This window comes from Mus caroli, unplaced genomic scaffold (genome assembly GCF_978045245.1).
Source record: "Mus caroli unplaced genomic scaffold, Mus_caroli_1 scaffold_20, whole genome shotgun sequence".
In the NCBI taxonomy this organism is placed as follows: Eukaryota; Metazoa; Chordata; class Mammalia; order Rodentia; family Muridae; genus Mus; species Mus caroli.
Genome location: NW_028227275.1, coordinates 8,253,176 through 8,265,963, shown reverse-complemented (window position 1 = coordinate 8,265,963; position 12,788 = coordinate 8,253,176). Strand labels below are relative to the sequence as shown.

The window sequence follows — 12,788 nt, the reverse complement described above, 5'->3', positions numbered from 1 at the left end:
CCCATACTTGTGCAAGCGACTCTTAACCTAAATGGATTACACGGAACACAGAGAAAGAAGGTGTGAGAACAGGAGATAACTTAATGAAGAAAGTCTTCAACGAGAAAGTGGGGCGTGAGAGTGATGGGCTGAAAATGCCTAAAACTAATTTTATAAATGGATGAGACTGCCAATCTTTTATATTTATTTATATGAATGCTTTACCTACATGTACGTATGTATGTGTAATATGTGCATGCCTGGTGTTCTTGGAGGCCAAACGGTATCAGAGCTCCTGGAATTGGACTTACAGCCAGCTGTGAGCTGAAAATCAAACTTAGGTCCTAGCCCAAGCACTTAACCATTACGCCATCTCTCCAGCCCCTGCTTGGTAGACTCCTCAAAAAGACCTTGACTCAACATCTAGTGACATTATCCAACAGATAAGCCTTTTAGACACAGTCCTATGCCAACCTAACCAACGACTTCACGAAAAGCCAGTACTGTGTTACGGGCAAGCACTCGGCCCCCAGCCCCATGCATCACGAGCATAAAACATGACAGGAGCGCTAGAGGGCAAGGTAGACAAGGCATTTGATTAAAGAAGGGCTGTTTGTTTGGGGGACTTGTTGTTGTGTTGCTGTTGTTGCTGGAACGGCACGCTTGGCCTCCTGAGGTCCGGAAACTACAGGCACCGCCATCCCAAGCTCAAAGGATTGTCCTTTCATTTCTAAATTACACTTGTTTGTCTGAGTGCCTATACGTGCACATACACGTGGAAGACAGGGAACCTTGCAGGAATCAGCTCTCCCTCCATGATGTGGGTTCCAAGGATCCAATTTATATCGTCAGACTTGGCAGGGAGCACCCTTACCCGCTGAGCCACCTCACCAGCCCTTCAATACATTCTTCCATAGGCATCTTACCATTGGGAGCAGCTCCGGGTTCACAACAAAAGTGCACGGTTGCCACACAGTCCCAGACTGATCTAGAACTTACCACAAGTCGTGCTGGCCTCAAGCGCAGATATGTACCACCATGTCTGAGCATACAGTATTTTTGCTGACCCCCAAAGTCATCTTTGTTCAACTACCCGACCCTCACTCTCCCCTGGGCCCTGGTCATCGCTGGCTTTCCTTACCATCTCCATAGCTAGCTTTTCCCAGAATGTCACTCAGCCGGAATCACACATAGCCTTTTCAGACTGGCTTTTCTCACTTACCAAGAGGAGGGTAAGAGTTCCACATGCCTTTTCAGGATGTGATATCTCAACTCTTTTTAGTCGTGAATGATACTCCAATAACTCGCTATACTGCAGCTCATCTGTCCCTCACCTGCAGAAAGACATCTAGGCTGCTTCCAAGTTTGGGTTACTATGAATGAAGCTGCCACAAACAGTTCTGCAGCAGTCAGGTTGTCAGTCCGTGAAACCCTGACGGAGCTGTCTCCTGGTACTTCGCACGGCTTTTGTGTGCACATACTATTTCAACATATCTGGGTAAAGACGAAAGAATGTGACCGCCCAGCTATATGACAAGCATTTATTAGCATGCATATAACTGTCAAACTGCCCCAGCCAGGCCTCACCAGCAATGAGCAGAAGTTCCTGTTGCTCTCTATCTTGGCCAGCAGTAGACACTGTCAGTGTTTGGGCTTTTGCAACTCATTGTAAACAAGTAATGAAAGATCATATTTATCCAGAAAACAACCTGATGCACAAAGCTGTGCATAATGGGAAGTACCAGGAGACAGCTCCGTCAGGGTTTCACGGACTGACAACCTGACTGCTGCAGCTTACCCACGGCTGCCCCTTGTGTCTGCTTCTCTGTCTTCAGCCTCCAGCACCTGGGTTTTCATACCTCAATACTTATGATGACCTCAATAGATTCCCCCGTAGTGTACCTCACGCTGGTTATACCATTCACTGAAACCCTACCAGTGCATCATCAGCACAAGGACGACCTCACCAACTGGACTTTCAACTCTGGGGAGTCTCGGGGCAGAATTACTCAAGGGAAGGAGAATCACTGGAAACGGTCCCATCTGTCACCCAGTCATGTCCACGTTCCTTACAGGGCGGCTGCTTCCGAATCCTGTCTTCAGAGGGGCATTCTTCCCTGTCCTCTCAGCTACTTGGCCTGTATTCCCTCATGTGTGTCTCAGAGAAAGAGGGAGCCAAAATATCTGGTGTGAAGCCACTACTTAGGAGAACAAAGTAAAGGAATCGCAGGTTCCTGGCCAGTTTGGACAAATCACTGATACATACTCTACTTCAAAGTACAAAGAAAAAGGCGGCCGTGGATACGGCTCAGGGAAGGCTGCTTGCCTCGTATGCACTAACACAAAAAGTACCTGGACTGCTATGGATCCGTCTTAGAACTGAGGGTGTAGCTCAGTATTAAGTACTTGGCTAGTACCACAAGGCACTCAGTTCAATACGCAGTCCTACTCCACTGCCCAGGAAAAAAACCAAACCGCCTCCATTCGAACGTTAACACCTCCACGGATCCGAAGGGAAACCGGTTGTGAACTCAGATGAATACCACCCCCTGAAAACCTGACTGTGACACTTTCCTGAGTTTCAGAACAGATCTGGTATGCTTCTAAATCAAGCCCTGTGCCACTGTGGTCAGGGACCCCTCTATACTATTCCAGCCCTCTTGAACTCAAGAGCGTCCCCTACTGCAGCTTCCAAAGCTAGGACTTCGGGAGGCCTAGGTTAACATTCTCACAGCGGACTCCAGCGGGGGAACTTCTGACTCAACTGGTCCGGAGTGCAGCCTGGCCTAGGAAATTTATAAAGGCAAATATCTGGGAGAGTCCACCATACTTTCAAGATCACTGATTTTCTGACAGATTTTAGCCTGTATTTTAGGCACACTCCAACTGAAGGATTTTGTTGGCACCAACGGGGTGTTTACAAAACAGAATCAAAAGCATCAACATGGGCAGTTGCTGACCTCATGGACAAATTTAACATAGCCAACAGCAAGCATCTACCCCTCAGTTAAGAACTGAAAACTGAAAACGGTCAATTCCAAGTGGTCCAAGTCATCTTCGGCTTCCTCCTCACAGCCACGCCCTGGTCTTCATCAGGATTTCCTGCCTCCTCACTGCATCCCCCTCTTGGATTGGCATGTCAGGCCTTCTTAGAACCCTGAACATCTACTCCCATCCATGTATCTTCTGCCCCCAGCACTTCTCTCAACTTCCCTTCCTGTGTTCTTATCCTCCAGGCTCCTCACATTGGTTTTGGGTAAAATGTAGCGAGTTCTTTGTCATCTGTATCCTTGAACACCATGAAAAGACTCCCTAAAGTACAACCAACAGATTAAACCGCAACTTCACAACCAACAGATAATGATTAAACCGCAACATCAGACAAAGGTTGAAGTCAAGGGATTGTAGAACCAGAAGCCACTCACCCAGAGACTACCACTGAGCTAAGGACAAGAGGAAGGATGGCTGAGTAGCCATGGCCGTGAAACACACAGTCTATGAAGATGACTAAGGCTGAAGAATTGACACTCAAGGTCAAAACCAGCAAAACTAAGCACCCAGGACCAGGATGGAAGCGGCAGGGAAGGGAAACTAATTATTCTATGAGGATACCCATTACTAAAGAGAGTACCATTATACAATGAGCATTTTTATGAGTATCTGCAATTATTCGAGTCTGACACAGAATACACTAAGAAGAAATACAGTGGACTAAATGGTGTAATCCTGCCTTTCCCTAAAGCGGAGACCACGCTGTTTCTATATCCATGCGTAACTATGCACATTTAGATGGCTGCCTATCACAATGTTGTGTCTGTGATCTTTTCAGAAAAAGCTACAAAACAACAGTGAAATGAAAAGGAAAAACTTAGAAGATGCTATATCAAAAACCTCACTCTGCATCCTTTATTTCTGAGAAACGCTAGCAGCAGCCAAGAGCTGAGCAGTGTGCAGGGAAGCGGAAAGCCAAGAGCAACAGACCGGCCCATGATGTAACATTAGCCTCTACTGACAGGTATTTTTAAATCATGACTTAAAGAGAATAACTCATTAAAAAGTGTCTTGCATATGAAATAGGTTCTCAAACCTGAAGCCGTTGTCATCAACGCTTTTCCCTGCTCACAGCTCACTGCCCTCACTGGGTGGATGGCACTAAATATGACAATGTGGCACGCATGCAAGAGCTCAAGAAATGTGTGACCCTGGACCTGAAGCTCCAGCTCGGATTCCCACCCATCTTGTTATAAGAACAGAGGGCTGATGTCCTCCAGTTTCAGCATCCTAGAGCCTGCCCAGATGCTCTGGTCTAGCGACAGCATGTGTCTCTGCCTACATAGCTGAGACAGCCGAGGGCTTTACACACTAATACTTGTCATGATGATTCTTCCGAGGAAGATTTTACTATTCCCATTTACAGGAACAGAGGTTGAAAGGAGTTAGGGAGGTACCCAAGTCAGCTAAACCATCATGAGCCAGAACTCCAGGTCTATGCAATTCTCTAGTGCGTGCGCCATTCCCAGCATTCCTAGGGAACTGAAGAGCGTAAAGGAGCCCACAGGCAGCAGAACTGGTCCTTGGCCTCATCTCCAGCTGGCATCTGCCACTTAGCTCCCAGGAATCCCACCTCGGAATTTGATTATTTGAGTCCTTCATCCCTTCTCCCTCTTTCTCCTACATCCCTCCTCTCTTCATCCTAACCAAGCTCAGGATGAGCTGAGTTCCCTGTTTTCCTTGATGTAAAATTGCACACAATGCCAGTAGTCTTCCCACAGGTACTCAGTGGGTACACAGCCCCTTCCGGATGGAGGGCACGCTACAGTTCTCTCCTCGGACAGCCACAGCAAACCGAGGCTTCCCTAGAGCAGGAGTGCAGCCGAGAACTCCTGTCATCTCTCTAGCAACCACACTGGATGAATAACTAACAAGTTCTGAGAAACAAGGCCAAGCCTGGGAAATTTAAAAAAAAAAAAAACTTTTAATTGCATACACAAGTTATACAGCACAGTAATATATTTAAGATCATCAACAGGGACTATATGAGAGATAAAAGTTGATACAAGAAGAACCAGGAGATATTTCAACAGCAGTCTCCACCCACCACCAGCCAGCCCCACCATACCTGCGCCATGTCGTGTACATTCATACATACACACACACACACACACACACACACAATATCCAAACATAGTATACTAAATTTAAGTTGTAAATCTATAAAAACAGTAACTGATCACCTAGAGGATACCATGACTTTTAATTTCCAGATCCTCATCTTATCCACAATCAATTACAAATCTCTTACCCTCCTTTCAATCGATTTGCGGTTGGGACAGGAACTCTTATGACATCCCACCTAATTTATAAGCAAAAGTGACTGTTACCTGTTTCCACACTCTTGTCTCCTGAGGGTGTCACCTCGTTAGGTTCAATTATTCTTAAATTTCTCAGCTGAAAGTCCTGGCGATTCGCCCTTGAAGAGAAAGAGCAGAGTGCTGCAGACTTCAGCCCCAGGAAATGTGGCAAGGCTAGTCAGGGTGGGGGGGCGTCGCCCTGGCTGGGCAGGCCTGCGTGAATCACAACTCTTACCCTGCTATCAGGATGGCTCCAGGTTTCAGATAAGCCACCCTCCACTCCGCGCAGCCCACAGCAGGGAGCGCCTCCCATGGGACACATTAGACTTCCTTGTCAAGCAGCCAGAGTTCCTCAGCTTACCCTTAACTCATGATCTCTCTTCAATGGCCTCCAACCCCATTACTAGACTGATGTATTTTCAGTGACTACGTTCTCAGTGACGAGCTATTTCACTCTTTGCAGTGTCCTGCGCCTTCGCTCTGATTTCAGCTTCTCCTCCCAGCAGATGAGCCCAGGTGCTTATTTCAGACTCTGCACCTGAATAGCAACTCCTGTGTTTGTTGGATCTGCTGTCTCTCCCTGTTGGTAGCTCACCGGGAGTTTACCTTCGTGGGTTGGGGACGTAGTTCAGTCAATAGAGCCCTCGCCTAGCTCAGAGGAAACCATGGGTTCAATCCCCACCAACTGCATAAACCAGACACAGTAATACACGATCAGAATCCCAGTACTTGGGAGGTAGAGTCTGAAGTTCAAAGTTATCCTTCGATGCTTGGCTTAAGGTCAGACGAGGATACAAGAGAGTCTGTCCCAAGGAATGGAAGTTTATCATTAGCCAGGCATGTGATACACAACTAGGAAGCAGGAGGGGAGAGTTTGGGCCCACGCTGAGCTACAAAGTGAGCACATATCTCAAAAGGGGGTTGAGGGGCCAGGGAAATATGCTTATCTTTACCAGAAACTGTCTATGAAAAGCTATGTCCTGGTTCGTATAAGCATTACTGTCACTGTCTGCCCATTTTCACATTAATTTCTTAGGCAAATGTGCACAGGTTTCTTGTCCCCTCTATAAGAACCCTTGATCCCTGGCAAAGGCCTCCATCTGGAGCTGATGTCTTACCAGGTTAAGCTCACCAGCACCCTAGGCAAACTCTATCAAGCTCACTCAAGTATAGCTGACAATGAGGACATTTCGGTGACTGGTTTATAAGGTGGGACAGGGGAAACGAGGGACGAGGGAGAGAAAGCAAGAGGCACAGCTCGATGAGGGAAGAAAGGAAGAGAGCAAGGGAGAGAGGATGCCCAGAAGATAAGAGGAAAGCTGGCCCCACGTGAGACAGCTAAGGGAAGCCTTTCTGATAACACCTGCCATGTGAGCACAGAAAGATCTTAAAAAAAAAAAAAACAAGTGAAAAAACTAGCTATGTTCAATTCTAGAGAAAGAACATTCCAGAACAGGAGTACAGCAAATACAAGGGCCATGATAGAATGAGGCCTTGAGCTGGTGTCCAAAGCAAGACATGCCAGGTATGTATGTCATAGATTAGAGCATATGGCCTCAACAAACACAATAACAGCACAAGAAGGAGCAAACCAGAACACAGGTTGGTTCAACACGGGGAATTTATGTAAGATATCAGCTCAATACAATAATAAAGAGCAAAATCAACATCTCAGGACGTAGAAATAAAAAAATCACTTGACAAATGCCAACACCCATGGATGATAAAGGTACTCAGCTAACCAGAAAGAGGAACTCTACCTCAGGAAGAGATGGCTCAGCAGGTCAAAGGCACCTACAGCTAAGCCTGACTGCATGAGTTCAAACTCCAGGGCCCACAGAGCGGAAAGACAGAGATGACTCCCCCAGGCTCTGACCTCTATACGTGGTATTCGCACACCCGGAGACGAGTAAGTGTCATTTTTGTAACTCACCAATCTAATAAGTAGAACTCCAAAATGTGTGAGCAGTGAATGCTATGGAATGAAATCCCTATGATGAGGAAGGGGCAGGACAGGATGCTCTCTATGCTGCATCTGTAGCTCTACCTGGGGCAACGAGGCAAGACAGGGAAACAAACGCATCCAGACAGAAAACAAGCTAAATCTTCTGCTTAAGACTTCACACACATACACACACACACACACACACACACACACACAGACTAGAGTACCTGAGCTCACCAAAGACATGGCATATAAAAATTAATTATACTTCCATGTCCTTGCTCTCAACATCAAAAAATTAAAAAAAAAAAAAAAGCCACGTTCAATAACATCAAAAACAACAAAATACTTAATACACTTAACAAATGCGGTATAAGATGTATACTGTAAAACATATGTGTGGTGTGAATTTAATAGAAGCTGAATATATAAAATGAGAGTCTGTATTCACAGATTTGAAGACCTACTTATTATTAAGATAATACTTGCCAGGTATGGTAGTGGCACCCCTTTAATCTCAGCACTCTGAGGCAGGGGCCTCCAATCTCTGTGAGTTAGAGACAGGCCTTGTCTATATAGCAAGTTCCAAGCTGGGTGGTGGCACATGCCTTTAATTCCAGCACTCGGGAGGCAGAGGCAGGCAGATTTCTGAGTTCAAGATGAGCCTGGTCTACAGAGTGAGTTCCAGGGCAGTCAGGGCTACACAGAGAAATCCTGTCTCGAAAAAAAGGTATACACACACACACACACACACACTAAATATTGTCCATCAAACTTTCAGCTGACTTCTATGCATAAAGTGTCAGGCAGATCCTAAAAGGCCCTAAAATATAGTAATATAAGAGACCAACGGGATTAGCCAAACAGGATCCAATTATTTTGACTCACCAATACAAAGATAATTTGAAAACAGGAAAAAGAACCGGGCACTGGTGGCGCACACCTTTGATCCCAGCAGCTGGGAGGCAGAGGCAGGCGGATTTCTGAGTTCGAGGGCCAGCCTGGTCTACAAAGTGAGTTCCAGGACAGCCAGGGCTACACAGAGAAACCCTGTCTCAAAAAACCAAAAAAAAAAAAAAAAAAAAAAAAAGAATAGTACTTACTGCTCTTTCAAAGAACCAGGTTCAGTTCCGGCACCCACACAGAGGCTCACGACCGCCTATCACTCCAGTTCCACAGGGTCCGCCACCCTGTTTTGGTCCCGGTGGGCTCCCATACATACACAATCCCAGCACTCACACAGAGGCTCACAATTGCCTATAACTATAACAGTTAGTTCCAGAGTCCAAAGCCCTCTTTCAGTCTCAGTGGGCTCTGGCACACACATACACTCAGGCACTGGTACCTCCAAACACATACACATAAAATATAATTTGTTGGTCTGTCCAAGACAGTGTTTCACTATGTAGCTAACTGGCCTGGAACTCACTATGCAGACAAGTCTGGTCTTGAACTCACAGAGATCCACCTGTCTCTGTACTCTGAGTTCTGGGATTAAAGGCATGGGCCACCACACCTAGCCTTTAAAAAAAAAAAAAGACAACCGAAACCACAGACACTAACCAGTGTGGGTGTGAATGCAGAAAGTTAGAACTGTCAGGCATTGCTAGTGGTAGTGGGTGGATCTGTAAATCAGTGCTGTGCTTTGGGAAACAATGTGACAGTTCCTTTAAAAATGTAAATAGTTATCCAACCAATGCAGTTCCACTCCTAGGCATACACTCAAGAAAAGTGGAAACACAACCTCATTTAAAAAAAAAAGAGCCGGGCGTGGTGGCGCACACCTTTAATCCCAGCACTCGGGAGGCAGAGGCAGGCGGATTTCTGAGTTCGAGGCCAGCCTGGTCTACAGAGTGAGTGCCAGGACAGCCAGGGCTACACAGAGAAACCCTGTCTCGAAAAACCAAAAAAAAAAAAAAAAAAAGAAAGAAAGAAAAGAAAAGAAAAGAAAGAAAACCAACCTTGTTCACAAGACTACGGGTGTAGTTCAGGAGTAAAGCACTTGCCTAGCATGCAGGATGCATGAGGCACTGGAGTCAACTGTCACACACAGACACACACACACACACACTCACACACACCACCACCACCACCAACAACACAGTGTCTGGCTCTATTTATATCAATGACCAGAATGAGAAGCTATAGGGACAAAGTAACTTTTTAGCTACAGAGAGCTAAAGGGACTCCAGAATTAGGGGAAATGAAGACTAAGGACTGATGAGGACAAGATTAAAGTGGGGGGGGGGGCTGAACAGATGGCTCAGCGGTCAAAAGTGCTTGCTGCTCTTTGCAGAGGACCTGGATTGGTTCTCCGCACCGCCATAACTAGCTGTAACTTCCGGTCCAGTGGATCCAAAGCCCTCTTCGGGCCTCCAAGGGCTCCTGCACACATGCGGTGCACATAAACCTTGGGCAAGCATTCACATACACAAATAATCTAAAAAAGAATTGGGGGATAAAAAATGCCGTAACCATCAGTGACAGTTATACACCTCAGTGACCATTAATGCCATTCAAGGATTCCGTTAACAAGGGAGTACAAGATGGCGAGTCCAGCTCTCCTCTCCCCCCTCCCCCCCCAGCCTCTCTCCTACCTCCCACCCAGTGTTCTATCCCTTCCAAGAACTTCTGAAGCCTAGACCTTCTCCGAAGGTACATAAGTGGGAATGGGTTGTGCAGAGCACTCCCTGCTTCATCATCGTATAAAACTTACACACCTGCCTCCCTTTCTCTCTTTAAAAAACACAACAGAATTCGAGGCGTGCACCCAAACTCTAGTCCCAGTATGGGATAAGAATCACGTATCTCCAGTGCTCACGCTGAGGCCAAATAAGAACCAAGTGCTAAACGGTATCCAGTGAAATGAGAATAAATGGGACGGGTTCTTAGGGTGGGGAGGTAGGCAAAGATGTCCTCCACTACCCAGAACCCACCGCTCTTGACGAGATGACCACCACATTGCTCTGACAATCCCCGTACCCATTTCGGTCCAAGGGTTTGGTGTGAGTGTCTATCACTGCTGTATCACATGAACCCATACGCATCACGGATGCAAGCTTGGTAAATACACCTCTCTGGTCCTAACGGCCAGTTCAGATAGCATGAACCATCAAGGGAGTTCAGTGAGAAGGGGATCTAAGACCTCTGCTCCAGCCACACCGTAAGGCTGTTTCTAGTGACTGTCAGCCTAGAACTCTCATCACCTGCGGTAAGGAAAAAGTCTGCCCAAGCGAGAGCTGAACACAATTGGAGCTAGAAGTGAGACGGGGAAGACAAATGTGCTGCCAGGATTGGTTCGACTATCTTTGGCTTCACTAACACCCACCAGCCTCCATTTGCCTCCTTCAGTGAGTTCAGTTTGACCTTCTAAACTGAAAGGGGTCCTCATTTATACACTGGATGGCACTGAAATTCTACCACTTCCGGAAGGCACCCTCCCTCTCAGTCTACCATCTGACATTCACAGATCACCCCCAATACTGTGACTACGGATCCAGCAACGACTGTGGTATGGTTCTCAAGCTGCCTCCTAACCTTTGACATTACATCATTATCCACTTGCCTGACCTTATTTCCAGCAGAAAACGTCCAGGAAGGTCTATCCACATGGACAATTACCCACACCACCCACATCGTGCATATATAAACTTCTTGGTCGCACTTAACACGCTGTGACAAGACCAGGTCTAGGTCAAGGTAGGCTTGAGATCTGTCCACTCACAAAAACAGGCATAATATGGTAGGAATTTCACAAGTCGGGCTGCGGTGCCTCGTGTGTTCTTTCAAGACTCAACTGGTCTGAGAGGATGGGTAAGCCTCTGTGCATCACCTCAGAGTTTTAATTCTGGTTTTATGTTCTTAGCATAAATAACCAAGTGTTCCTGGTTCAGGTGCAGAAGGGATACACTAAAGCATGTTCAACATGAGTCTGGGAAGTGTCTTCTCACTTCCTGTGTCCAAGAAGAACCCAGAGCAGGCTCCTGGAGGATTTTTCCGGAAGGCTATGCCTATCTGTTTCCTGATACAGCCCCTGAGACCATTTGGGTGGGGAGAGCACAACGGCTGCCTGTCTCTCTTGGGAGTTTGAATCAAGAGGTAAAATGCAGTCATCAGAATAATCAGGGTTGTAACTTTAGATCGCCGCCGTGGAGGAAGGGTGAGGGCAGGGGCACAATCACTTCTGGGTAACCCGGGGTGGATCCAAGAGGGACCAACTTCCTGCAACAGCAGGGCCTCCCCTCGGGGTCGGGGGTGGTAAGGATCGCCGCCTTCCCGGGACGGGCGAAGCAGTTCCTCCGTCACACGGATCCCTGGACCCGCTCCGGCCGCCCGGAGGTGCCCGGGGGCCCCGCCGGAAGCGAGCTGAGTCCCGCCGGGCTGCACAGATCGCTCCCCGGTTCCCGCTCGGGCAACTCCCGCTAGCCAAGGCCATCCCTGGCCGGCCGCGGGCCCGTCGCTCCTCGCCCTCTCGTCCCTACCCTCCCGGGGGTGCAGCTCGCGCGCCCGCCCGCCGGGCGCCGGATGCCGGTCAGCCGGCGCGGTCCCCTCACCTTACTCGCGGCGGCTTTCTGGAGGCTGCCATTCGGCGGTGACGTGCCCCAGCCCACGTCAGGGGAGCGCAGACCAGCTGATCACCCACGGCCAGGCGCGCGCACCGGGCAGGCCACGCCTCCCCTCTGTGGCGTGCTCACGCAGAGGCTCCGCCCCGCTGTAAGCCCCGCCCGTTCGCCGGAGTGGGCGTGGCCGAGTGTCAGAATTCCAAATCCTTTGGGCGGTTGCTTGGAGAGGGTGTGGTGTTCTGTGCAACCAATTGGGAGAGGCGCCGGTCAGTCAGCCCTGATCTTCCTCTCCATTTAAGAGGAAGGAGAGGAGTTTTTGCCAGCTAAGGAAGCTGCGTGCTTCTCCGGTTTGTTCCAGCTTTTAGGTCAGCTAAGACGAGAGAGTCGTGGGCCAGCTCTGCAAGAACCTATTTTAGGGTCCTGGAGACACTGGATCAGGAGATAACTTGCTGAGACCTTAGAGATGGCTCCCAAATGATTATTCCAAACAGCTTCAAAACTTACTGCTCACTTGGGTTAACGATCGGGCGTTAAAGCGTCCAAACCTAGCTCCTAACCCTATGTACAAACAAAAACATTCTTCACGTAGGGCTTTTTCATCTCAGTCGGTGGCTATTCCATGTTTTAAGGGCAAAAATCTTGATGTAATCTCTGCCTTATTCCCCCGTCCATGTCCCATCTGCCCAAGATCCCCTTGGTCCTGGCTTCAAAGTAGATCCGTAGCCCCACCCACTTCCATCACGTCACCTATCTGCTGTGCATCACTTCCACCTCACCTGTGTGACGCCTGCATAGAAGCCAGACCGAACCTACCCTGAGGTGTCCACTTGACCATTCTAGAATCGCCTGGGAGAAAAGCCCCTGGGCCTGGCTGGAGGGTTGTCTTGTGTTATTTAAGACGGGCAGAGCCACTCCCTAGGTAGAGGATTCTAGACTGTATAAAATCAGTGG

At 48.0% G+C, this 12,788-nt stretch overlaps 1 protein-coding gene across 2 annotated transcripts in view; it reads right to left on the bottom strand.

Annotated features, from left to right (window-relative positions):
• Positions 1–12,534, bottom strand: part of Xpnpep1 (X-prolyl aminopeptidase 1) — a 47,582-nt gene extending 35,048 nt beyond the window's left edge. The window contains exons 1-2 of one of the 2 annotated variants that reach the window (XM_021151323.3): positions 11,829–12,534; positions 5,361–5,449 (exon numbers count right to left, since the gene is read on the bottom strand). In XM_021151323.3, the coding sequence (XP_021006982.1) occupies positions 5,361–5,449; positions 11,829–11,860 (121 nt within the window). In that variant the 5' untranslated portion in view covers positions 11,861–12,534. The remainder of the gene's footprint in view (positions 1–5,360; positions 5,450–11,828) is intronic. The other variant, XM_021151326.3, reaches the window with a different exon arrangement.
• Positions 12,535–12,788: the final 254 nt, after the last annotated feature.